Source organism: Acanthopagrus latus, chromosome 7 (genome assembly GCF_904848185.1).
Source record: "Acanthopagrus latus isolate v.2019 chromosome 7, fAcaLat1.1, whole genome shotgun sequence".
NCBI lineage: Eukaryota > Metazoa > Chordata > Actinopteri > Spariformes > Sparidae > Acanthopagrus > Acanthopagrus latus.
In genome coordinates this window covers 3,388,571-3,416,284 of record NC_051045.1, presented here as the reverse complement: position 1 = coordinate 3,416,284, position 27,714 = coordinate 3,388,571, and the positions used below count along the sequence as shown (strand labels likewise).

The following is a 27,714-nucleotide window of genomic DNA, read 5'->3' as shown; positions in this document are numbered from 1 at the left end:
ACCTGTATGGTGATCAGACCAGGGGAGGAGAGACACCTGGTCCAACAAGGTCAGTGCAGTGTAGGTGCAAAAATTAGAGGCAGAAAGTTTGAGATTTGTCAGTTGCTGTTCATTAATACTCTAGGATCAGTAAATGTTTCTAAAGGATAGTCGAGTCTCATTCACAGGTTGTTGAATACAGACAGTTTGGGTCGGCAGAGGCCACTACAGTGTCTCTGTTAGGACACTACTCTTTAAATTTAGTAGTATTTTAAATGTTTTTTGTTTACTGAGAGGAAGCATAAACAGTCTGTCTGTTTAAAATGCCTGTATTCATTTGACCTCATTTTTATATAATATAAATGATATAATCATGTTTTATTTAACATGTATATCTCCACTGTTCAGCCACAGCATTAGAACAGCTGACAAGTGAAGTGAGCATTGATCATCTTGTTACAATCAAATGTTCTGCTGGGAAACTTTGAGGGTTCTGTCATTTCTGTGGAGCCTCCTTGACAAACTCCACCAACCCAAACACCGTTCAGACCAACTACACATGTTAAATGTTTTTTACTCCACAAAACTCCACAAAACTTCAAAAATTCACAAAAAAACTTCCATAAATTCACACAAAACCTCCACAAATTCACTTAAAACCTCCACAAATTCACTAAAACCGCCACAATGACACACAAAACCGCCACAATGACACATAAAACTTCCGCAGAGAGACTTATAACCTCCACAATGACACACTGAAACTCTACAGACCTCCACAAATACACAAAAACCTCCACGATGACACACAAAACCTCCAATAAATCACCACAAATTCACTAAAAATCTCCACAATTACACATAAAACCTCCACAATGACACATAAAACCTCCACAATGACACATAAAACCTCCACAATGACACACTGAATCTCTACGAACCTCCATAAATTCACCAAAAACTTCCACAAATCCCCACAAAACCTGCACAAAGAGACTTGAAACTACCACTGCTCTTCTTTCTCATCGTGCAGGTGATGGACGGTTGAAAGGACGAATCACCAAGACGAACAAGACGAGCTGAACAATGGAGACGAGCCGCCACAGAAGCCTGAAAGCAAAGTGTGAGTATCTTTGCCCTGTGCTTTACGAGGGGGATCAAACATGGCTGATGTATCTGCAGAGTACTGATGGTCACTGTTCGTTTCTCCAGAACGAGAGCAGCCACAAACAATGTTCACATCTGTGTTTTCCTCTCACAAAAACTCAGTGAGACTTTCAGAGAAAGGCAAATCCTCCCAATACAAAGAGCTTGGCTAAAAGGTTTTGTTGACATGTCTTGGTTGAAAAACATTTCCCCTGGGAGCTGCTGTGTTCAGGTGGGGATGGACTGAAAAAAAAAATGCTTCTTACCTTTCTAACTCAACATCTTTTTAAGGATTTGCTTTAACTTTGCCTTCACGAGACTCACAAAAGGCCATCACTTTGCTAGCTAACATTAGCTCCTTGTTCCAGCTAGCTAATAAATACGGTGGCTGAGTTGGGACACTGTGTGTTAAATTTGAAAACTGATGACATTTGCTGGATTTCCACACCACCTGTTAACTGAATGGTGACTGTGCGCCTCAGGTTAGTCAGCCTGAAGTGAGCGAGTGTCTCACAAACTACCTGTTGCTTCTCAGGTGAGTATGAGCCGTTGTGAAATAGAAGTAACTTGTGCTCACATGACTTTTTCACACTTCAGCACTTTGAAGACCTGTGAGTCAGTGTTCACCTGAGCTGTAAAGTTACCTGTGTCACAGTCTGGTGGGAACACCTGTCTGCTCACACCTTTCAGGCCAAAATTTTGTCTTCTTATCTGTTTTTTTTGTTTGTTTGTTTGTTTTATCTCTGGAATCAGATCAACCAGTGAAAGAAGTACCAAGTTCTGAATTCAGTAAATCTTTTAAATTAAAAGTGTCTAAACAGGAAGACCATTTTTAGGAATCAGCCCACATTATTTGATTGTTAATTAATGTGTGAATAACCTTTTACTGCTTGATTTGAGATAGTTTTAGTTAAGTTATACACAATTTGGTTGCTAGTCCAATGTTTTCAAAAACTTCACAAGTGACTGAATATGCTGACTTTTCTGCCTTCACCTTCCTCAGACTGCAACATTCCCCTCTCCACACACTATAAACACTTTATATGAAGGTTAACAAAGACCAAATCAAGTTCAAAAACACAATTGTGACCTCAGTTTTTGAAATGAGTATACACCCTCAGTGAGCTGCAAGTGTGGCTAAATATTCTCTTTTTAAAGTGCTAATTTGGTGTTTTATACAATTGAGGAACTTGCAAAGACAGATTGGTCAAACTCAGTGCGTCAGAGGCTGAGACATATTGACCTTTAGTTTTCTGATATCGGTCAAACCTCAAGAACACAAGATCTTCTTCCCAAAATGCAACCAATTGCATCGTGGTTTTTATTAGACCCCCAACCCTGATGACATCACCAGACCAAACAACATTCCCCTGTAACCACAAAAGACATTGTACCTGTTGTTTAGTGGTACTTCCTGCGACTCTATGAACTCTGTTTCATGGGTAAAATCTGGATTCCCCCCGAGCTGAAGATATTACAACATCCACCGAGTATTACGAAAGTCTCTTCCAGGAACATGGGAAGGAATCCGTCTCTCGAGCGTGTTTACTTTCTTTCTGTCTAAACTTGTAATTCTGCTCCTGTTGAATTTTAACCAAGAATGGACGTGAGCCAATCTGATGATAGTAACCAGAAGAACAAGCAGAAAGGTGCAGGGTTGGACACATTGCGAGATGAAATGATAGACTAGTTGCGTTTGTTTGTTTGTGTGGGTGGACGTCATCAGTCTGTTCTGGCAGCAGATTATCTGAACATTAAAACAGGTTTTCTGTGCCTGAGAAGTCGACTGGATATAAGATGGGACTCATCTTTGTCTCTTTCCTAATGAAGCTGTGAATCACGACAGATGCTGATCAATGCTGATGTCATACCTGATGAGTGCGTCCCGGCTTGAACTGTTACTTTTGTGCATGGATCTGTTAAGATCATAGATTAGCCTTCATCAACTTAATAGTACCGGATGTACCACATGTGCACTGACAACCTTTAATCAGTGGTGGGATGTAGCCAAGTTCATGTACTCAAGTACTGAATCTAAAGTAGGAAAAGTGGTTTTATTGTTGGTGCAGCTCACATAAAAACAACAGGATTACTCTCAGTTTTCCTCAGTGTGGCAGCTATCAAAAACACTTGTCAAAACTGCTTCAAAATTATATGTTAAAAGAAAAAACAAAAAACCTTGTCAACTGCCAGTTCAAGCCCAATTTTGAGTTTCTTGTACTTTCGTTTTTTAAATTATTTCCATTTTATGTAACTTTATACTTCATCTCCACTACATTTACAAGTCACATTTAGTATTTTCTTCTCCAGTATCATTTATTAGCCAGTAAAAGCTAATAAATGATTAAGTTTTTTACTAAGTGGAGTTGCGATAGAATGATATTATCTCGTAACATTTGACGGTTTCACGGTGTTACAGCTCTTAATTCTTATAATTGTTCTTATCATTTAGTTACAGTTACAGTGACCTTAAAAGGAATACAACTTTTATTATAATTTCACAAAATATTATACCCTGTCAGACGTGATATAAACGTATAAATGTATATATTTAGTAAGACGTACAAGGTCGAATTCAAAACCTTAGATGATCAAATGTACACGGTACGATAACTATACTTATACTATAACTATACAGCCACCCAGCAGCACATAAAATACCAGTTGCAGCATTAAGATGTTCACAGAGGCTTAAAATGCATCAATTTAATCCAATAATATAATGTTACTTATTTAAAAATGGGTCATTTTCTACCTAATGAGTCTTATTTTTGGCACTTCAAGTATATTTATGTGAATACATGCACTACACTGTGGATTTGCTGATTTAATGTAAGTACAAAATCTGAGTAAAACTCTATTGATTTAGATAATGATTTTTTTGTAAGAAAATTGTGAAAAATTATATTCATATGTCTGCAAAATGTCCAAAATTGGAAGATTATTATATATAAGCAGGAAAAGCATCACGTCCTCACATTAAAAGGAAGCAAAGACGGATTATTTTTTGCTTTTACGGACTCAAACAATACATTGATTATCAAAGCAGTTGCAGCTAATTGATTAATTGTTGCAGTCATAAAAGACAAACAACAGTTACTCAGACAGCCTCTCCATAATGTCCACGCTTCACCCTTTTGTTTAAGTGTTGAAATTTGAGAAAGCGAAAGCTCAGTTCAAGTGAAGACTCCTTCCTGCTTCACCTCTCCTCACCTCCAAGCTCAGCCGAAACAATGAAGATGAAAACGAAACTTTAGCCTTTTTTCCGTTGGAAATTCTCAGGAATCCCGGGGGAAGGTTGTTGGGAATTTCTAAAGGTGAGATGAAGAGAAGCAGACCCTCTGTAGAGCTTAAGAATCTCAGCCATCATGTGTTTGGGATTAAAGACGTGACACTGATGGAGCTGAAAGTCTGTTGAGCCGCCACAGAGCTGAGAGAGTCTAATCACTCCCGGAGGGCCTCAATGTAAAGGGGATGAAAGTATTTGCTTTAAGATAACAATGATGATGAAAGCAATTGATTTAAGTCATTAGTTAAAGCAAAGAAAGTCACATATTTGATGTTTTTGGCTTCTAATATATCAGAATGTAAACATTGCTTCGCTTAGATTGTAGAAACTTGAATATATTTTGGTTTTGGACACATGAGGACGTCACTTTGTTCTCGAGGAAATGTGATGTTTTAGGGACCAAAATCAATTTATTTAATCAATTACTCTCGAGGTTGATCTACGGATTAATGAATACTGTAAACAATATATTTAGTTGCAGCAGTAACAGTGTACAAACAGGCTTAATGCATCTGTTTCATGCAGGTTGTGGGGAATTCTTAACACAAACGAAACTGTGTGTAAACGAAATGTTGTCTTCATTCCAGTGAATCAGAAATGAAAGCACACCGGCTCTTTGAAACATGAAATGAATTGAATGAATTAAACAAGCTTGTCCATAGAATATAAATAAAAACGGATTAAATGGCAAAATTAACTCCTGATATATTGTTTTTAATCACTGAAAACGTGTTTAAATTGAAGAAATGGGAGGCAGATTGGACAATAACCAGCCTGAGTCTTGAATCAGACCTGGGAATATTTTATAACCGTTTTTTACATTTCTTTACATTAATCAAAACAATCATAATGTTTCAGAGGTCTTCCAATGAAGACAAACACAAAATAAATGATGACTGTTAACAGAATATAAAGAGCGAGTGAATACTTTACCTAAATACTTTGATGTCTCTCAACATCTGGCATGTTTTAATGCACTATTATGAAAGATAAATATAGAAATACTGGAAATAATAGTATCTGAGAAATATCAAGTAACTTAGAAGAGAGTATTTGAGGGCAGCCCGATGCAGAACGGGTTCACATGTTGGTACATCTCTTAAAACAAAAGTCAGGTGTCTGTATCTGCATTAAAACAGGGTTTGTTTGCTGTAATCACTCTTCCTGTTCACACCGTGCTATATTATCACCAGGTGGTAAAAAGATCTCTTTCTAACAACCTTCATTATTCTGGAGTTGAAGGGGTTTTCTTCCAAAGTTAAAGTTTAATCTTTGTGTTTCACGTGAACTGCAGTGGAGGGAAAGTTGAGAAAAAATAGGTATTTCTGTTAAACCGACATGAGTTCGGTTGATTTTCACTGTATTTGTCTTAAGTCACATCGCTGAAGTTTCCTATTAGATTCAGAACAAGAATGTTAACTGGGCCAGTACGTTTCAGTCTACATGTGGACTGTTTTAATACGGATTTGAAAAAGTCTAAACCTTTCCTCTTCTCTCATCACTCACAGGTTAGATTTCCCTTTTGTGTCTTTTACCAACAAAACTTTTTTATCTATAATCAGCATCTAATTTTTCTCTCTCCACCTCCCTTCTTCTTCTTCTTCTTCTTCTTCTTCTTCTTCTTCTTCTCCTTCGTCTTCTTCTTCGTCTTCTTCTTCTTCTTCGTTCAGCCAGGAATTGTGAGTGAGTCACATCCTCTCATGTCCTGACCTTGTGAGAAAGTGGGCAGTCAGAAGTCTGCAGTTCACTCAGCTTCCAGGAATCCACTGTGGGATTCCCCCCCTCCTCCTCCTCCTCTCCCTCTCCACCTCCCCCTTTTCCTCCCACTCGTCTGCCATGTTGTTTAACTCGGGGGGCCCACAGACTGCTCGTCTCACATACCTCCAGGCTGCTCTGCTGATTGGACGGGGAGGGTTGAGAGCTCGTACCTGCCAGGTGGAGGTGGATTCTGCGTCATTACTGGCCGACGGGAGTTAAATGGGAGTGGTGGGACTCCTCCTACTTCCCTGTCTACTCAAAAGCACCAGTGGCAGCAGCTGAGGAGGTCAAAGAGAAAGAAATACACAAGCAGCGGACGTCTGAATCACACACACAGGGAGTGGAAACAGCTGGGAAAGCCACAGGTAGGCGGTTGTTTTGAAATGTTTTGTTCGACTTTTTGACTGTGGAAAAAATGGAAAATGTGAAGCTGCTTTGAAAAGACTGAGCTTCTTTACTGTGTGAAGACATTTAAAATCACGCATCCATGGATTCTTTTCATGTTTTAAAGAGTGGAAATCAGACACCAGCAGCGCCTCATTGTCCTCTTTTAGCCTCAGGGAAAGCTGCTGACACTGTAGTCCAGGACACTTTTTGTTGTTGACTCAGGACTTTAAAACTCGGCTTTGCATGTCGTGCATCAGTTTTACATGCTGCTTTGTTTGTAATCTAACTCTTGTGAGAAGAGGAGACCTGAGTCGCAGTCACTGTCATCCTTCATTTGTATATGGAGACACTTGTGACACTGAGCACAGTGATCATGTGAGTTTGAGATGAAGTTCAAGGACATTCGGCAAGACAAATCATCCATCAGCAGTTTGGATAATCGATTGATGTTTTAAATCAATTAGCAAAAGCAAAGCTGCCAAATATTTGCTGCTTCCAGCCTCAGAAATGTGAGTATTTGTTGCCTTTTCTTATGTTTTTTATTAATATCTTCAGAAATTATAGTGAACACAGCAAGACATTTAAAGATCTCATGTTGAGTGTTGTGCAATTTCATTTGCATTCCAATTACACTCAGGAAATGTGATTAATCAATTATAGAAATCCTCCTTGGTTGCAGCCTGAATCATCTAAAGAGACGACTTCTTCTGCGTGGAGAGCACCAGTTCTTAAATTTCTCAAATTCTTGTGGTTGTAGAAATGAATGAGCCGGTCCTTATTAGGCAACAACCCACAGTGTTTGAAAATTAGTCATTCATTTAATTTTCCAAGCAAAAAAAAAAAAAGCCAGAATTTCTGCTTTTCACATGAAAGAATGAGCTGATTCTGTTTTTGTTTTTTTAATTATAAGAGAATATAATCTCATAGTATAATGTCTCCTTGAATTTAAGTCGTCTTTTACTATTTTCTGATGTTTTAAGGACGACATGACTTATTAATATTGATAATGAAAACTGCTTCATTGCTGTTATTTAGAAAGAGACATATCTTGAATGCAGAGCACCAGTTCCTTAATTCTTTTGTGGTTGTAGAAATGAATGACCCTGTTCCTTTTTTTTAATTAGGCAACATCCCAAAATGTTAGTTAATCCTTAAAATTGCCTCAGTGAGTAACAGATTTTTAGATTCCCTTGTTTGTTTTTTATATGATGGAGAGTTCAATATATTGATACGATGACTTCATGTTGACAGCTGTTTGTCACAATTTTCTGATGTTTTTACAAACTAAAAGATGAATCTGTTAATCCTGAATATCAGAAGATTAATTGATAATGAAACGAATCCTCAATTGAAGCAATAATACTGTTATTTGATGTAAAGTACTGCAGTCATAAATGTCCCTAGTGTCACTGAAACGGTTCCAGTTTCAGAGGGATATTTCACACAAAGGAAACAGTGTTGTAGAAAAAACTAACGAGTCCTAAATAGGCAACGATCCCACAATAGTCCACCTGCTGAGTGACGTCGAGCTGATGAGTCTGGACCCCGGAGGGTTTGCCGTCACCGACCCGCTCATCGACCTCTTTGTTTAATTCATCCGGAGCGTGTATAACTCACAGATGACAGTTATTAGTCGCAGGCTGACGGCGCTGCTGCGTGTGTCTGCTCGCCCTCCGCCTCCGGGCTGCGAAAGTTGCGGAAGAGGCAAGCAGGTAGAGACGTGTGTGTGTGTGTGTGTGTGTGTGTGTTGTGAAAGTGTGTATACAAGAGTGTTTCTGTGTGATGCAGGAGTATCAGTTGTCTTGTCTGCTGGTTGTCGCCCTGGAGGCTCAGTTAGAGCACCGTCACTCAGAGAGCAGATGGTCAATGGCTGCGTGACGCGTCGTATTGACTTTCTGACTGCGGTTGGTCCATTCTGCAGCGGTGACACAGTCAGATGTGTAGCCTGGCTGAATGTATTGATTCCTCGGGTGAGGTTTCGTGCCGACAGAAAGTTCTGACTGGCACGTCTGATTTTTAAAGCCTCTGTTTAACCAGGCACATGTGGAGCAAAGAGGTAAGTATGATGGTTGTTTAGCAGAGGGAGGAGGGTGTTTTTTACAAATTTAGATATACAGGAAGGGTGTTTCTTGCAGTTTGTAAAGCTCGACAGCTGCAGAGGAGAAGTCTGCAGAGTCACCAGCTCACCACCAGCACTCATTTGCCTTTTTGTTTTGTTTCCACTTGGCTCAGCATCTTCCTCCTTTTTGTGCGCCCTCTCTTGTTCCTCAGAGTTACGACGTGTGTTCCTTACAAAGTCGCCCCGACGAGACAGATTGATCGCTCAGACGTGCAACAAAGATGGCCTCCGTCGCTCCGTTCAGCCGCAGGCAGTGGGCGTCCCAGTCGCTGAGGGTCACCGCCAAAGAGATGTCCATCGTCTCTACCCGGGCTAAAAACACCGCCATCGCAGAGCGCTTCTCCAAGTAAGTCTCGCCTTCTCTCGCTTCTCGCTGCGAGTTGAATAATTTACCAGCAGCCACTCAGCAGATCAGCCTTTTCCTTTAAATCTGTCACCTCACCCTGCTGCCTCCCACTCATCAGAAATTAGGTCACAGATCTTCTTCATGACACTGTCTGACTCTTCAGCTGATTCAGTTTCCTCATTTTTTCTTTTAAAAACAACATTATCACATCATCTGACCCGACCAGTTCCTCCAGCTGCGCTTGTGTCACGTCTGGTTCACAGACAGTTTTGTTTCAGTATAGAAGTGCATCACCACCACCCAGGGCTTCCCCCGATCACCTGTTTTAAAGATATGAAGTTACTCATTCCTGAAGTGAGAAGGTGGTTTCGTGGAAGGACGTTTTCCTCTCTGCACCGTCTCCATCTGACCACTAGGAGTTAGTGCTGCTCTGTCTGTGGGTCGGGAATTTACAGCTGTCAGTACGTTTCTTCCTTCCTGTGGAAAAAGAAAAAAAAAATAGTCCAGTTTGTTTTCAGGTGTTTAAGACAACCTTTTGATATAGAAGAATCATTTAGATTTCACAAATTGTGCACCAGTATATTCTACATGATATACTGATTAAAAACATGTTTCTGGGCTTTCAAATGATTTTTGTAATCTGTGCTCCTTTCTTTTGAATAAAAAATTGTTTTTCAAAAGTGACAAAAGGTTGCAAGGATGTGAAAAATGACAGGAGTTTTCCCCAGATAAGTTGATTAGCTCTGTTTGGAAATAATCATTCTAACATGAACCAATAAGGCCCTGCTTTGTATGATCAATTACTTGAGAGCATTACCTTTAAATCACACTCGAGAGGCTCTTTAAAACTTATCTGTGTGCAAAACTTGACAAAACACGACAAATCATAGGAACACGTGAAGATGGAAGATGTCATTTTCGCACCTCTTGCAGCCTCTCAGACTTTCCCTTCAGGTGTTGGGCATCTTTTTTATGTATTTTGTACAAACACTATGTTTATTTTGTGAGGCACAATTGCGATATACAAAGTAAGCAACAGAGAAACCTCATAATGTCACGAGTACTTGCGATTCTGCGAACTTAAATCTGTTATGACACAAACATCGAAGCAAGTACAGAGATTCAAAGTTTTCAATACTAACTAAATTTAAACCCAGTAAACCAACAACTACCTGGTTGTTTCTCGGGCTGATTTCAGGATTTCCCTGAACCACCTGTGAGACAAAGATCTTTTCTGAGGCTACAACTTGAGACTTTGGAGGACAATAGAGTCCAGATAGTCTGTAGTTACGAAACCGAGGTGGATTAGACACCGAATCCACTTCCTGTCTCCTCTGTGTGACCCGTCGTGGGCTGAAGATTTTCCATCCAGATTTCATTTACCACATGACATTTATTAAATGTTTTTTGGAGCAGCTTCATATTTAATAATTTCCTGGGTGTGGACCAGCTGCTGTGCGCTTTGTCACAGTTTTGTGGTGATGTTACGACCGTGAATGTTCGCTGTCTGTTCTCTGACTTCACTTCCTCTTCTTCTTCCTCCTCAGGTACCAGATGGCAGCAGAGGAAGGCAGTGCAGAGAAGAAGAAACTGGTAGGTACCATATTTAGTATGAAGTTTGTCTGGTGTCACAGATTAGCTGCTTCACAGTGGCAGAAGTACGCAGATCCTGTGCTTAAGTAAAAGTACAAGCATGTAAATACTTTCACAAGTAAGAGCCGTAAAATGTGCAAAAGATATCAAAAGGAAAGTATTCATCAGTGTACATCGAGCTCCTTCTCAGGTTGTTAAGTTAAAGAGCTACTATTTCTTTTTTTATTTTCTTGTGCAATAAAACAAACAGACTCTCCACTCAAATTATATGAAATACTGTTTTCATGATGTGTATTTGTAGCAGCCGTGTGTTGACGCGGATGGAGGTGCTACTTCCTGATCTGTCGAGTAATTCACATATTTCCACCCCCGCTGGTATTTTACCGTAGTGTGTTACCGCTGATAAGATTTTTTTTTTTTTTTTCGTGGGCATGCTCAGACACACTCGCTCGCTTCCCTGTTTTCTAGTTTTATACAAGACAAGTTTCAACTTTATCTCCATAAAGTTTGGAGAATCACATGAATCTCAGCATCTGTTTTGGCAGAAAACTCACCTGAGAGTTTCTAGTCAGCATCTCAAAAATTACCTGTTGACTCCACATGCTGCACTTTTAAGACTAAAACACAGCTTTTATTTAGAGACATTCATCTTAATGTGAGACATCTGCTGCTTCGACAGCTTCTCCACACACACACACACACACACACACACACACTCGCAGCAGGTAAAGTGGGCGAGCCATATTTGCATGTGCTGCCATGCTGCAGTGGTAACAAGACGCCTCCGTCCCACCTGATCCGTGTGGGAGGGCGTGTTAGTGTCTAGCAGACGAGTGTCTCGGTGGGGATGGAGCTCAGCAGGGTCAGACGGCTGCTTTACAGGCTCAGGTAGGTGTGCTGCTCTTCTTTTTAAACACAGATTAGAGATTTTTGGGGCTTTCAGTGTGCATTCCTTGGGTTCTTTTGTTAGTTGTATGACGGTGAAGATTGCTGCTTTTGTATCGTTGGTTTCTATAACGTTTAATTTTGTGTTTTCTTTCCCTTTTTTTGATTTTGGCTCTGAGGGTCAGTGTCGGTCAATATCTCAATAACCTTTTTAGACATGTTGACTTAAAAGATTTGCTCAGACATTTTAAAATTGAAAACAGGGTGAATTCTTCTGACTTTGGGGATCATTTTGTTGTTTTGCGCCACCATGATGAAACATTTCAACTGTTCGATCGATTGCCAAGAAAACGATTCGCTCCTGATGATTTCTAATCGTAAATTTACGTTTGTAATTGTGCTGAAGAGTCTGATATTTTCCTTTAAAACACTAATGACAGTCCGATCAGGCTCGGATTTACTTGACTGCTGATTGGTTTGTTCTTCAGAGAGCTGCTAGCATGTCAGCAGACTCTGTGACTTGTTGTGTGTTGCTGGTTATTTTCCAGTTATTTGTTTCTTTTTTTTTTAGAGTTTTGGAAGTTTTTATTTTTCTCTCTGTCGTCCATCAGTGAATAAACTGAATGGAAAGAAAGTTAAAGTGACTTGCTGGTGAATCTGATCCCTAAAAACAAACACAGGCAGAGATAACATCTTATCAGAGGATTATTATTCATCCAGGTTTAGTCTCTGTGAAAACTTTCTGTTTAGGTTTCCACCCCTCGCTCCCTTTTTTTTGTTTTACCTTTTTCTCTCATTTCCTGGACTTATTTTCCCTTTTTTTTTTTTCCTCTCCCCCCTCGCTGACTGTCTCTGTTTCTGATTTTCTCTCCCTCCCCTCACCCCTTCGCCCCCTTCACTCCCTCTCTGCTTCCTCTCCCTCTGTGTGTTGTAGGGGGTGGGCTAACTTACTTCATGCTGCTTCTCTGATCACTTCTCAAGACTCTCACATCTGGGACGGCTTGCAGCGTTTCCAAACCGGCCAGCAGACACCGACACACACACATTTAGACACACTTAGACACACAAACGCCAACTGGACAGCCGGGTCTTCTTCAGCTTCTCGTTCAGGTTTTTAAACTTCTCTTCTTTGGTGGTTTTTTTCTTATTTTTTTTTTCTTCTGGGGTCTTTGCAGCTGTGTGTGTTCAGCAGATCCAGGTTTAGACGTGCATGCTGAGCAGCTCTTTGTCTTTTTTCTTTTCTTGTGCAGTTGTTTCTGTTTCGTCGCTTTATTTTTTTTTAACTGTCTTTTCTCCCCTTCTTTCCTTCTTCTTGCTTGCATGAATACTCGTATGTAGTTTTTACTGTATGTGTTGGAGGATCAGGCTGTAACGGTGAACAAACTTGAAGAGAGCTTCAGAGAGCAGCTAGCATCCTTCAGCGCGTGTCTTCTCTGCCAAAGCCTTTTAGAAACAGTGAGTCATCGTATTTAAATTGTTGCCGTGTGACTGTTTGTGTGGTTTGGCAGTTTATCTTCTTGACTTTCTCACTCTTCTGTTTTAAGTAGTCTTTCTTACGTGCTCTCGTACTGCACATCTGCATGATTTCATGGCAAACCTCACTTTAGAGCTGTTAGAGTCTATTAAGTGATGAGTCGAGCAACAGGAATTTTAAGTCATCAGCAACTTTTTTACAATGATGCATGAAAGTTGAGACCAAATAAGCAGTTTGAGGCTTGCGACTTGAGTTTCAGGGATCATATGATGGTTGTTTTCCACTTTGTCTGACATTTATTAGACAAATAATCAATTATTCGGCTTTTATGCCTGAATATTTGATCATCCAGTCCTAAATCCTGAAGCTGACAGTCGTACAGAATCAGTGTCGGACTCCTTTTGTGTTGAAACGATTGAGTTGTTGTTTGTTTTAAAATCAGTATTGCCAAAAAGTTACTTGTCAACTGTTTTTTTAAAAAAAAATAATTTAACAATAATGTCATTTTTTTCCAGGATATTGTGATGGTGGTTTATCGACAATCGATCAACAGGTTTACTCACAAAGAAAATGATTGTTAGTTCGGCTCTTACATCTGGACTTCTCATGGCAGATATATATAAGTTGAATGTGGTGACTGAATTTCTACAACTTTTGTATTTGAGTTTGGAATATTTAGGTTGCCATAAAATTTTTATTTTTTTTGGTCTTTGGGGGAAAAATTACACTCAAAGTCAATTAATTAATTAATCAGTCGATCGACTGAAAATGAAAAGTGTCACAGACTAGTGATGTCAAAGATTTAGAGACGATCTCACACATTGTTGGTTTATGTTTTTAAAGGGTTGAATTTAAAAAAAAAAAAGACGTATCTTCTAACCGAGCCTGGGACTTGAGATTAAAATGTATTCTGTGTTTCAAAAGTATTTTTCTTTTTCTCCACAGGTTACAGAACCTTTACCTTCCTCAGTGCGAAGCGGGAATCTGAGTGTTTTAAAGAAACGCTGGGAACAACAACAACAAGAGCAGCCGTCCAGCCACAGAGTCCAACCTCAGACCCACATCAGTCAATCAACAGGCCCAAAACCTGCACCAGCGTCACAGATCCAGAACCAGTCCTCTCTGAAAACCACCACAATCACCCAGGACGAGGACACAGAGACCAGTGAGACCGACTCCAGCCAGCCACCGGAGGATCTGACTGACATGGAGCCCAGCAGAGACTCAGAGGGACGCGAGGCGGCAGCAGCTGAAGTACCCGAGGCGGAGAAGCCCAGCGTTCCTCTCACCAGCCTGAAGATGATGTTTGAGAGAGGAGAGGCCGACAAGGCAAGTCTTAACTTCATTTCACTGACGACAACGAGCAGGTTTTAGACTTCGATCAGGTGTTTTTAGATTTTCTTTTACGTGTGTGTGTGTGTGACTTCCTGAATGTCAGAAGTCAATGAGGTGTAAGCTGAAACTAGAGAAAGTTTCAGACTCTTCAAGCAGAACGATGAGTTTGAGTTCAAGTCTTAAAAAAAAAAGTCCTCTTGTTCTCTATGCTGAGGTCAAAGCCCTCCAGTGCTGTCATGCTGCAAGTCACATGGTGCCGCCTCACTTCACCATCCTTCACCCCAACACACACACACACACACACACACACACACACACACACACACACACACACACACACACACACACACACTCAGCTGACTTGCACATCCTCTCGACAAGCATCATTGACTGGAGCTCCATCACCCGCCCCGGGCAGCTAATTGTTTTCTGCGGGACATAAAAGTCGAGGTCTTTAACGTCCAGTCATGCATTTGCTCAAAGCGTGTAGAATGTAAAGCGCTCACACACTCGAGGTGTGACACGTTAACAACGGCCGCGCTGTGTCCGCGACACAGAGCGCCCATTTACGACAGGAAGAGAACATTACGGGCCGTTACGGCGCCTTTTAATAAGGAACCAGCTGTTTCAGCATCCAGTGTTTTTACATAATTAACAACCTTTCGAGCAGCGCTGACTTGAGTCATCTCTCTGATCGATTTAGGTCAGATGATGTGTGGATTGTTGTCACTGCACTGTAAATAACTGATCAGGATACAGAATCGTAACAATGGATCACATGAGCAGAGTGTCTGAAACGTCTCACTTGTAGTGAAAAACCCTCATCTAGCAGCTCATTGATTTAATTTTTACTACAACTTAATTCTTTCTGTTCACTTCCGCGTGGTTTTCTTCTGTAGCAGGCTGAAGGTTTTTCTGCTGAAAGGCTGTGAAAACTCTCTGTACGCTGCCTGCACAACAACAAGTAGGCTTTCACATACAGCGATGTAAAGATGGAGGGCAAGTCCTGCAAATGGAAAATCAAAAATGACATTAGAACATGTGTACAGATATTGTTGTTAGAGACCAAAAATGTCGGAAAAAAGACAGATTTTTGGACAGAAACAAGACTAAAAATGTATGACAGTGTTGCTATATTCGTCTAACGAACGAATATTTTTAATTAATCCGCTGATAGTTTTCTGAATTGATAGACTATAAAATGCTGATCAGTTTCCCAAAGCCCAAATGAGTTCCTCAAAAGTCTTGTTTTGTCCACAATACTGAAGATATTCAGTCAGCTGTCAGTGAAGAGGAAAGAAATCAGGAAAATATTTACATTTTAAGGATGTTCCCGCTGCTCCCAAGAGCCAAAACACTTATTTCGATTTAAGTTATTGGCTATTTTAAGAATACATAACTTTGAAAGAAGTTACAGATGTCAGTGTTGAGTGCTGAGAGTAGTTTAAAGGTCGACTGTGTAGGATTTAAGAGGATCTTTCGGCAGAAATGGAATAAAATATTAAATCAGGAGTGAGTGACTTTAAATTATGAGATGATTTGAGGGAGTAAAAACAAACACATCTGACTTTTTGTTGAGTTTTATTTTGTTTTTTTGCTTTGAGAGGCTTCCTGACTGGATGCTGTCAGCAGCAGATCCGAGAAAGCCTCATTAGAGCGGTTCAGCGAGCAGACTGCATCTCCAGTAACACTCCCGTAACTCGGAGCCAATTCCCGAAGGCATGAAGCCACTCCTTAGAATCTGTGCTCGTCCATTCCTGTAAATCTTTTTTACTTATCAGCAAGAACGAGTCCTCCAGGCGAACAGGCTCCAACAGTACCCATCACCGATCACGCACGGAGCGTTTCTAAAGCGTAAGGAGGATGTTGTTTAGTTTTCTTGCTGTCAGCACATCTCATCTCAAAAAAATGAGTTTTTTTTTTTATCTTTTAATGCTGCCTGACCTGCCGACTCTGATTGCCACAAACAACAAACCCTGCAGATTTTAAAGGAATAGTTTACCCTTTTGAGAAAAAAAACACTAATTCACTGTCTTGCCAAGAGTTAGACGAGATAATTGATACCACTCACATGTATAATAAGAATATAGATCTACACGCAGCAGCCGGTTAGCTTAGCTTATCAGATGACCTGATAACAGGAGGAGGGAGCTAGCCTGGCTATCTCCAGAGGTTATAAATGGAGGTCTTCATGCTAAGCTAATCAGCTGCTGACTGTCCCGCTGCTTTGAAGGTTTCATTGATCTTTCTCATCTAATCTAAGATATTACAAATCTCCTGAAATGTAAAATATAAATGTTTTTTTCTTTCACAAACTCTCCTTTAACAGGAGAACATTTTGAATTTGTTTGGAAACTATTTCCAGACGCGGATTAATACACATGTCGACGGCCAGATATGAGAGAGACTCCAAAAATTACAATGAACAGAAAATGTCATGTGGCTCGTTGAGATTTTTTAAAAAATATACATATTTTTGAACAACAGTGGAGCTTCCTGGTCAGAGGAAGAAGAAAGATGATGCCTGTCTGTAGGAGGAACTCACTGTTGCTTCTCGTTCTTTTCGTGGGATTTGTTGAGACTAAAGAAAAACAAAGAATCCCACCAGATTTATCCTTCAACTCTGAGACAGTTTTGTTGAGATTTCATGGGATCCAGTACCAACAAAGGGAGCGGCTCTTGGCTAAAAAAACCCAGAGACCTGAAGTCTGTTAGAACCAAACTTTGTTTCCCCTCTTAAAACTCAACACTGACCGCCTGCGTGGGCTTTTTTAAAAAATGTTTTTATTTAGGAGCGCTACAGGGAGCCGGAGGGATTTTGGGGAGTCTTTTTCTTCAGTGTTGCATAGTTTTCTTACCAAAGGGGGAATTGTTTCAGTGGAAGTCCTGGAAAACAGTCGCACAAGATCTTTACAGTTCTGCAGACACAAAGTCGAGAGGCCCTTCACAATGGCGTCCACTGTATAGCCGAGGCCGGGCCGTCTGCTTCCCTTTTGTTGAGGCCCCCCCCCCTTCACGGTGCAGATGATGTCATGGTGCAGGCTGGTCGGCTCATGACTGCAGACAGCTGATCTGCACTCTGCTCCTCTTCAGGCTGTCTCCCCCCTCCTTCACCTCCCCGAGGCCATCAAAGCTCCCCACCTCCCCTCCTCCACCTCATCAATCTTCCCTGTCGTCCACTCCTCTGCTCCTCAGCCCTCCGTTCTTCTTCTTCTTCTTCTGTTTTCTCTCTCAACCCCTCCGTCCTTCTTCGCCACACCATCAAAGACCTCGACCTCCACTCGCCCTTTTTTTTATCGACAACCAACAAACAATCATGTTCTCTTGGGATGGATTAGGAGGAAATGTGTTTTAAAGGCATTCATACCCCCATCGGGATGAATTTTAAAAACATTCCTGGTCCCTAAATGTTTATTTAGCGCCACTATCAGATCAGACTTTTTATATCTGTCCTCCTCTTTTGATTTCAATCATTCAATCAAACTTTTATTTTTAAGCGATATCTTTTAAAGGATAAGCCTCTTTTTATATTGAGTGAAAACAAAACTAATAATAAAGGAATTTGCACATCCTTCCGACATTAGATTCAGATTCAGACAACTTTATTTATTTATCCTACCAACATTCACATGTTGGTGTGATCATCAATCAATAAATTTGAAATAATTCTGCAGAGATTTTAAGAGGCGATTCTCAGAGGGAATAGAAGATTTCAAGCAGCTTAACAAGCAGGTAAAAAACGTAACGGCGTCCCGACGGCAAACGTTAAAGTACGCTTCACTTTCTGGAGGATTTGTTGGTTTCTGTCTCTGGGTGTGAGGCTGCGACACCAGCAGGAAGCACAGAGCTCCTGTTTCCTCGCGGAGCTGCTAACGTTGGCTGTCGACTCCCTCAGCCCAGATCTGAACCCCCCCCCCCCCGGCGTTCCTTCCCCTCCCGGCGTTCCTTCCCCTCCCGGCGTTCCTTCCCCTCCCTGGTGCGGGTGAATCATGAACATGAGGCGCTCTGAAATTAATTGACCCTCACCCTTCTTGCCGAGCAGACCGACCCCTCCCTCCCTCCCACACACTTGCACCACCCAGCTCAGCCCCACCTATCTCCCCCCTTCTCCCCTCCCACTGTCACCCCCTGCACCAGCTGCTCCTCCACCGGCCTCCCCTCCCTCATGACTCCACCCTGCACGCCGGCTGCTTTATTCTGAGGCTGGGGGACCATGACAGTAACACACCCCAAAAAACAATGATATTAAAACCACACACACACCGATGATGGGTGAAGGGGGGGTGGTGGCACACACCATGGCACACTTTGCCTCCTCTCCTCCTGTCATTATCTCCACCTTCATCCGGTCGCACCCCCCACTTTTTTTGTTTTTGTTTTTGGGAGCACCTGCTCCCTGTGTCCCCTCCTCCTCCTCCTCCTCCTCTTCCTCCTCCTCCTCCTCTAAACCATCACCAGACCCCACATCTCTCCTGTCATAAGCCAGATCGGGCTGCTCGGCTCAGTCTGCGCCTCTCCTCCTCCTCTTCCTCCTCCTCGGATTCAGTCAGACGATCAGACTCCCTCTGAAGGCTTTACTCGTCTTGTCTCTTCCGCCGACTCTTTGTCCCTCGTGGCCTTTTTTTTTTAATTCCCCCTCGGTTCATCTGCCTGCACGAGAAGGTAGCTATGCTTGTTCCTTTTTTTTGCTTTCTTTGTTTCGCCTCCTGAACAGGTTTCGGCTCCATCGCTCCGAGACAGACAGACAGACAGACTGTCTACTTTTTTACTTCTCCTGTCTGTTTTTTGTTGACTTCTCTGTTACTCTGACTCTCGCTGCAGCTGAAAGAGATCTTTTTTCTTGTTTGTTTGTTAGTTTCAAAGTGCCTGTAATGAAAACAGCTTCTCAAAAAGCCACTTCATGGGCTTTAACTTTATCAGTGGCTCCTTTTTTCATCTGTGTCCACTCACTTTCAGCTGTGTTGCTGTGTGGCCTGTGTCGGATATATTACCTCTTTAAAGGCTTTTGTTATTGATCCTGTAGTTGCCTTCATCCTCTCCGCCTTTTTGTTTTTGTTTTGGTATGAATGTAAGAGCAGGGATTGTCTTTGTGTGTGTGTGTGTGTGTGTGTGTGTGTGATGGGTTCAGGGACGGGGTGGAGTCAATAAGGGGAACTGCAAGTCAGTCTGTCGGTCTGAATGAGAGCTTTAATAGTATCAGGATTAGTGACAGATTCTTTGTCTGGCCCGTTGATCCAGCCTCGCGCGGCCCGGCTGCCTGTTTTTACATCCCGCTGACCCAAACATGTTTACAGCCCCTCCTCATGTACACACACACACACACACACACACACACACACACACACACACACACACACACACACACACACACACACACAGTCTCAGACACCCCCTCTCATCGAGGCTGCACCTCCGGTCCCTGGAAGATAATCCACCCCGGGGAATAGATCCGTAATTATGATGATGGTGACGGTCTCCTTTGTTGAGGTTTTTCCTCAGACAAAATCTCTCTCACACTCTGAATCACAACTGTGTGCAGGAAGTGGGATTAACACTCAGATTCTGTGTGTGTGTGTGTGTGTGTGTGTGTTGTCATATAATTCATGTATTATTTAGGAGTAACTCGCTCTCTGCTTTGGTAAAGACTCGCCCTCAGAGATGACATCATCTGATGGTCTCTTGGCTCAGCATCCTCACCAGATGAATAAAATGAATAAGTTTAAATTCACAGTCTTAAGATTTTAAGAGTTAACGAGACTAAAGCTGCTATAATCTATTTTTTAATTACCTCAGCTAAGGACGTTTTCAACCATCGGTCGGTTTGTCAGCACGATTACACAAAAACTGCTGAACAGAAATTTCTAGGAAACTTGGATGGAGGACGAGTTTCAGATTGGACCCCATTAACTCCTGGTGTGGGTCCAGATACTAAAAAGGACGGATCCATCACTGCGAGATGGGGAGTGTTTCGTATATTACTCAGGGAATACTACTGGATCTGGATGGATGAACATCTGGCGTATTGATGAGACTGGTATCGATTAGTTGAGTGCAAATGAGGACTGATGGTGGAGGTGTGCACTCTACGGAGTGCCGCTGTAGTATTAATAATGGATCAGATGACTTCATGTCTTGTGAAAAGTGTCGTTCGTAGATGAATTTGGAGAATTATAACATGACTCAGAAGCATCTTTAGCATCTTTCAGCTCCGTGTTTTTGGTTTTACAGCCACGACTTTATTCTTTTAATTCACCCTCGATAGATTTGTGTTCGTCCACGCCTCTAAAATCCGACGTACACTGTCTGATCAGCACCAAACTGCATGAAAAGTTAGCTTCCCTGGTCTGTGACTCTTGGCTTTAACTTAAGTGTTTGTGACCTTCTTTTTAATAGAACATCAAACTTATAACAACAACTACAACAAGGTCACTGTGGATTTTAGTTCAGAGTTCCGAGTGTAGTTTTAAAAACACGCTCCGTTGAGGCGAAGCCGAACATGATCCCAGAGCCAAACCATGATTCACTTTCTTTGAGCAATACCTGATGAGTATTAACTTGTCTGAACCTCCAGGTGTTATTTTTCTGTTTTCACCTCGACCTCCGCTTTTGTTTTCTCTTGTGAAATATGTCCCGACTTTTTTTTTTTACCTGCTGAAGCCTGCGAACACTCTGAGCCTCCTGCCAGCGCAGAAACCACCCGGTGGAACTACGACTCTTAGAAGAGTTAAATGTAACGCTGAACGGATCTAAGATGCAGGGAGTCATCTGAGGTCCTCACAGAGCGAAGGCTAAATGAGTAGCAGCGTCATAGCCGCGGTCTGATTGTGTAATCTGTACTTGGAGGAGAACGACGCGTGTCCTCGTGTTGGCAGGACCGGCGGTGGGAGGCTTTTGAATTGTTGGCAGACTTGACTTCACCAGATCAGTTGGAAATACTAATTTTAATAACATTTAATAATAAAACTTCCTTTTACACTCAATCCAAATGTCGGTGGCTCTCAGAGCTTCAGCGTCTTAAGTGACTGGTTTTTAAATACACCTAAGACGTATTAAATCCTGAGGCGGAGCCTTAAGAAGACATCTCGGCTGACTGATCTTTATAACATATGTATGAACGGACGGTCCGAGCGTAAAACCACAACAGAGAAATGATCAGTTCAGTTTGTTTTGGCTGAGTTGCTGTGAACAGACGGAGACGTCTGAGACTCCGACTTTCTGAGCTCATAAGGGGATTAAAGTGGTTTGGATGGGAGACACACACACACACACACACACACGCACACACACACACACACACACACACACACACACATTACTGATTCCTCGTCTTGTGTTGTCCGCCTGCTCCTCTACGCTTCGACCGTCCTGATCGACGGTGTTGCTTCCAGATCATTTGCTGCACCGGTGCAAACATGTGAGCATCAGATGGTTCTGACCGTTTGTGTCTTTTCTGCTGTAGAGTGATTTCACAGCTCACGTTAAAGCTGTTTTGTTTTTTGGTCTTTCATTGCCCTATTTTTCTACACATCTGACCTTCTGTGTTTGTTTGTTTTTTCTGCAGGTTTCCAGGGAGCCAACAAGTCGAGGAAGCAGCGGGAATACAGCCAACATGGACCAGCTACTAGGAGGTACAGAGTTCAGTGTTTCTAAGTGTTTCTTGGCAGTTGTGTTTCATTATCAGAGGGATTGAAAGGACACGAGGGGACAGAGAAACAACAAGCAAAACATTTGAAACTGGGACAAAGAGGAAAGTCCAATACACTTTAAACTTAATTATTAAACCCACATCATGCAGTTCACGACAAAAAATACAAAACATTGCCGTCGGCTTCAATGATTTGGTTCAGTCTCATGATCAACCTTGTTTCCAGCCACAAAAACAACAACTGTACACTCTCAGCCTGCAAACAGTCCAATATTCACCGTTTTTAGCCTTGTTTTTAAATATGAAATCAAACCTGTCTGCTGCTCATCAGGATTAACCAAAACTCAACTGAAACCTAAAACTAGGAGTAAGAAAACATTGTGTTCCAGAGCTGTGGCGCTGAGACATCTGTACCAACACGTCGAGGTGTTCTTCAGATACAGCGTTCACAATAATTAGACGCACAGATGAAACAGCCTGAAAACACATTGACGTAAAGATGAACTCAAACTGATGAAAGTCTCCTGATTCCTCGGATGATTGTAAATGACCTGTAAGGGCAAACGAGACCATCAGTAAAACCACCGTCTCCATCCGTCGTTAACACGATCAAAACTGCGTCAGAAACAGATTGAAATCTGAACGTCCGCTGCTCTAATAGTCTCACAGTTAAAATGCCTTTTTAATTGAATCAGCTCGTCAGCATTGTTCTCTGGTGCTTTTCTACGGGTCACAAACGGCGAGCGTCGTCCAGCCTTCCTCTGGATGGATTACATCCTTCCCAGAAGTAGGAAAAAAACACAAAAAAAACCCCTCAAGAAGTGACGACACAGACAGCTGAAGCAGCTCTGAGATCAGCAGACAGGAAGAGACAAAACCTCTGTTTCCCCTCCACACTGCACACGACTCCTGACCTCCTGTTCCCGTCCGCAGCCTGCATGACTAACCAGCACATTCTGCACTCAGGCTGAACCGGGTCAACGGGTGGAAAAAAATATAAGTCATCCTCATCAGGAGCATTTGTTTTTAAAGAGTCACCAAACTTTCCCAGCGATTAATGAACTCTACGTAATGCAGATGTTGTAAAAACTGAGTCCAGTGAGAAAGAACAAATCTTATCCAAGCTGCTTGGTTTGATTGTGACGTTCTTACGTTTTGTGTGTTGATCCAGATGGAAGTCTTGCAGAGTCCACTCCTCTCCGGGACAGGATGGCCCTCTACCAAGCCGCCATCTCCAAACAGGAAGTCTCTCCCACCTCAGTCAGTGTGAGTCCTCCTGTCCATCAGAGACAAAATGTTCTGCAGAATATCATTTCCCCCAGTTTATTTCGTGGTGCAATATTTACCTCTGAATTGTTGTGGCGTGGCAGAAAATGGAAAAACACTCAAGTAAAGTACAAGTTGGCCTCCTCAAAATTGTTCTTAAGTACTGTACTTGAGGAAATGCTGCCTTCTAATGCATTAAGAGGAGGAGGAGGCGCTCTACCTGCCACGTCTTCACTGCTCAGCCTGTGAAAACGGGTATAAAGTCTTCTGTGGCTCTGCAGGAACTTCCTTCAGTCAAAAACACTTATTGTGTCGCTGCAGAGTTTATATGTCGCTGCTACAACGAATACTGAGACGCCCTGAGAACTGTGATTTATCATCTCGGTCTGCGTGTGTCGCTGCAGATTGACGGTACTGAGGTTTTAGGCTCAAGGCCTTGAAGTTATCACAAACTTTTCAAGACCACTCTTTATTAATTATTGTTCCTGACGATCTCTGATGAGCAGGCGATGAGAAACCGGCCTAAGTGAAGGTCTGTTTTTGTCTTGATTAATCGTTTGACGTCCTCAAATGTTTTGGTTTTTATCCACAACCCGAAGATATTCACTTCATTGTCATAGAGACTTAGAGGAGAAACCAGGAAAAATGTTTACATGTGAAGAGCTGGAAACACATTTTTAACTCTTTTCTCCCACTCTTAAAAATACTCAACCTAATCGTTCATCTAAATGGCCGACAATTAATCTAATTACTGACTAAAGTAACCGATTTTAAACTTAACGGGCAGGAACCTTGAACAGAACTGACCCAAGACCTGCGATACAAACTGTGGATGTGCAGTTTGAAAGTTTACCAGACAGAAAGTGCTTTTTAACAAAAGTCGCCCACACACCTGACGGTGCAGCAGCACCTGAGGTCACTTCAGCGTTACATACACGACTTTATCTTGCTGGCAGGAGAAGCGCTCACTGTGCCCGACCTGTAGTCAAATCCAATCATCCAAACCAGCTCTGGACTGCAGGCGGCCAAGATGCATCTCATCACGGTGGACAAATAAACAGGCCACCGGCAGCTCAGACAGTCAAATGAGTGTTTGTGATGTCTCAGAGGAGCTGTGTGTGTTCACTGTGTGTGTGTTCACTGTGTGTGTGTTCACTGTGTGTGTGTTCACTGTGTGTGTGTTCACTGTGTGTGTGTGTTCACTGTGTGTGTTCAGTGTTTTTTATACTTTTGTTGTTCACTTCCTGTCTCGTCTCAGAATGATCAGATGGACGGTTTCTGTGGGAAGCAGAAGGAGAACGTTCCTCCGTGCTCTCTAGACATGGTGAGTTTTTAACAACCGCTTCATCGTCGTCCTCCTGTTTTCTGCTCACTTCAGTGATTTTAATGATCATGAACTGTGTTCACAACATCCTCTGTTTCTCTTGTTCAGAGTCCAGAGTCTGAACCAAACAGCAGGAAGGTTTTTACCCCGGAGACAAACGGTAATCTACCACTTCTCTTTTTACTCTCTAGATGACATGAATTTTCTCCTCTGATCAGAACTTGGTGATTGGACCATCGTCAGTGTTCTATTTTGGGTGTTGGAGATAAAAAATACACCTGAAGTTTATTATTTTAAATCCATTTTGTTCGTGTTATCTTAAAGTTATTCAGAGAACTCTGTCCACTGCTTGACTTTGGATCCCTGAGCGTCTGTCAGCTCTTTGTATTAAACATGTAAACGGCTCCACCTGGTGTTCGGAACACGTCACTGCTGTTGTTCTTACATTGGTCTTGTTGTGATCCGACAGGCTCGGCTACCGGCACCCCCGTGTCCTCCTCGTCTCAGCTCAAGACTTCCAAAGTGAGTCTTCACAGAGGCACCGTCACACAGAGATGTATGTATGTTATATGAGATTTAATGAGTTTATTCTGTGCGTGCAGAGCTTCCGCCTGCCGGTGAGGGAGACCTGTGTGTCGTGTCTGAAGACGGTTTATCCTCTGGAGAGGCTGGTGGCCAATCAGCACGTCTACCACAGCGCCTGCTTCCGCTGCTCGCACTGCAACACCAAACTGAGGTGAGGACGACGCCAGCGCACTGAGGATGTTTACTGGGGAGCCATTTTTAAGTCTCGTCTACACGTATACAAAGATTTTTGCATTTGTTCTTACTTACTAGAGGACAGCACTGCAGTTTTAGGTATAATATAACCTAATAAATGCATGAAGCACGTTACTGTCACTGTAAAGACTACAGGAAACTGATGGTCAGCTGACTCCTCCTGAGCGTTTGACTTTGACTTTCTCACCTCGTCACATTTCTAATCACGTCTTTTGTTCCGCCTCCAGTTTGGCGAACTACGCCTCGCTGCACAACAACGTCTACTGCAAGCCGCACTTCTGCCAGCTCTTCAAGGCCAAGGGCAACTACGACGAGGGCTTCGGCCACCGGCCCCACAAAGAGCTGTGGGAGAGCAAAGAGGGCGGCGACGCCTCGCCTCAGTCCAACGCTCAGACCCAGCCAAAGATCCAGAGCCCGGCCCCGGCCTTAGACCTGGACAGCCCCAGTGTGGAGGACTCCCCGCTGGCTAAGGTCAACGTGCTGACAGCCACTATGGAGGCTCTGGGACAGGGATCGTCAGAGAAGTCCGACAGACCCACTGAGACCCGCAGGCTGAAGATCTCCTGGCCGCCACGAACAGAGCAGGAGGACACGCCGAGCCGCGGAGGAGCCACGATAACCACGGACGGAGGCTCCGCCAGCAAGCCCCTCCGACCCAAGTGGCCCCCAGAGGAGGACGCCACCACCCCTGAAGCTGCCAGAGAGACGCCCTGCCTGCGCCGCACCTCCTCCCTGAAGGAGCGCAGCATGCCCTTCACACTGGCAGGACAAGCCGGCGACACTCCTGCCGCCGAGGCCAGAGGACAGAGTCCACCTCCTCCTGCGGACGACGGACAGCTCAGTCCTGAATCCTCCAGCATGGAGCTGCAGCACGACGGCCAGTCGTCAGACAGCCAGACGCCCACTGAAGACAGCTGTGTGGACGTTCACACCAGCTCAGGAGAGGAGGAGCACGAGAACATGCCGGAGCATCATCTCAAAGAGGACGTCAGCACTCCTGACGAACAGCCTGAAGAGGAGAAGATGGAGGAGGAGGAGGAGGATGGAGGCGTGTTGGAGGAGGAGATGCCGTCTCTGAAACGTCCGGACTCGCCAACAGACATCTCGTCTCCTGACGGAGGGGTGGAGGCCAGCCGGTCATCTCAGGATGTCGGCTTCTGGGACAGCGAGGAGGTGGATGACAAGGAGGAGGAGCAGCCTCAGCAGCAGGAGCAGCAGCAGCAGCAGCAGGAGGAGGAGGAGGAGGCGCTGTCTGTGGAGGAAATGATCAAACGAAACCGATACTACGAGGACGAAGAGGAGGAAGACGACGTATAAACTGATCGATCCGCTCGAGGCCAACAAGATGACGCCATGGACACTTTAGAAGACTTCTCGCCATTCCTCCTTCATTTTTAGACGTTTTCTGCTGCAGTTTCTAGTGTGAACTCTACTGAACTCTTATTCGTGCCTCTCTTAACACTTTGAAACCTTTACAGCCATTCCTACCAGAAAGTTTCGACTCCGAGCCTGTTTGGGAGAACGTGTCGTGCTCTGACACGGTTTGTTGTTTTTTTTTTTTTTAAATGTACAATATTTAAAATTACGCCCATGTAAGGAATATTTTATAGAACAGAAATGTGCGAAAGCTGTGACACAAAGACGACGAGTTTTATTTTTGTGTATGAGACTTTCTGTTTTCATTGAATCTGGCTTGAAACTGCTGTTGTGAGTGTAAATGACATGGTCTTATTTTATAAAGATGTGGGTTATTATCACAGCCGACGTAGCTCTGGTCAACTCAACGACCTCTTTTTAACAAAGTCACATTTATTGGAAAGCTCAAAGAAGAAACGGCACTTTGATCTGTTTTTCAAAATAATCGGGGTTTGGTTGTTTTTTTTTTGTGACTATTTCTGTCATTTCTCTTTTTCAGCTGCTGTTCTGTCTGTACATGCTCAAGTTTAAAAAAAGAAGAAAAAAAAAGAAACAAGAAATCCATCACACTTTGTTTTATATGAGAACTGGATCTGAAACTGTTGTACTGTTTTTAAACCAGGGGACCAAATATCCTAGATTGCTACTGTTGAAATAAATTGTTATATACAAAATGTTTTTGTACTTGTATTTATTTTGAATGACGCTCTTTTAGCTGATATCATCTTTTACCTGCTCATAATGTTGGTTTAGGTGGTGTAATTGTTTATCATGCTCGTTAACTTAAAGGTGCAGTACGTCAGAAATTGGCACCTGTTAGCTCAGTTAGCTGTGCAGATAGCGGTTCGTTTTCGTGATCTTACACGGTTGTGATGTTACGCTGGCGGTATCTGTGTCTCAGTTCAGGGTCTGTGTCCTCTGAGGGACTCGGTCTTTGAAGGCGAGTCCTTCAGAGACCTTGTTAACTGCGTC

General features: G+C 42.7%; 1 protein-coding gene across 1 annotated transcript; it reads left to right on the top strand.

Moving 5' to 3' along the window:
* On the top strand, positions 1-27,416 carry lima1a (LIM domain and actin binding 1a). The gene is made up of 13 exons (XM_037103993.1): positions 1-49; positions 1,013-1,102; positions 6,085-6,537; positions 8,831-9,024; positions 10,572-10,617; positions 13,922-14,305; positions 21,873-21,939; positions 23,128-23,222; positions 24,481-24,546; positions 24,655-24,706; positions 25,016-25,068; positions 25,149-25,282; positions 25,554-27,416. Exons 4-13 carry the CDS (start codon positions 8,900-8,902, stop codon positions 26,641-26,643), a joined length of 2,112 nt encoding a protein of 703 aa, XP_036959888.1. The 5' UTR covers positions 1-49; positions 1,013-1,102; positions 6,085-6,537; positions 8,831-8,899; the 3' UTR covers positions 26,644-27,416.
* The last annotated feature ends 298 nt before the right edge of the window (positions 27,417-27,714 follow it).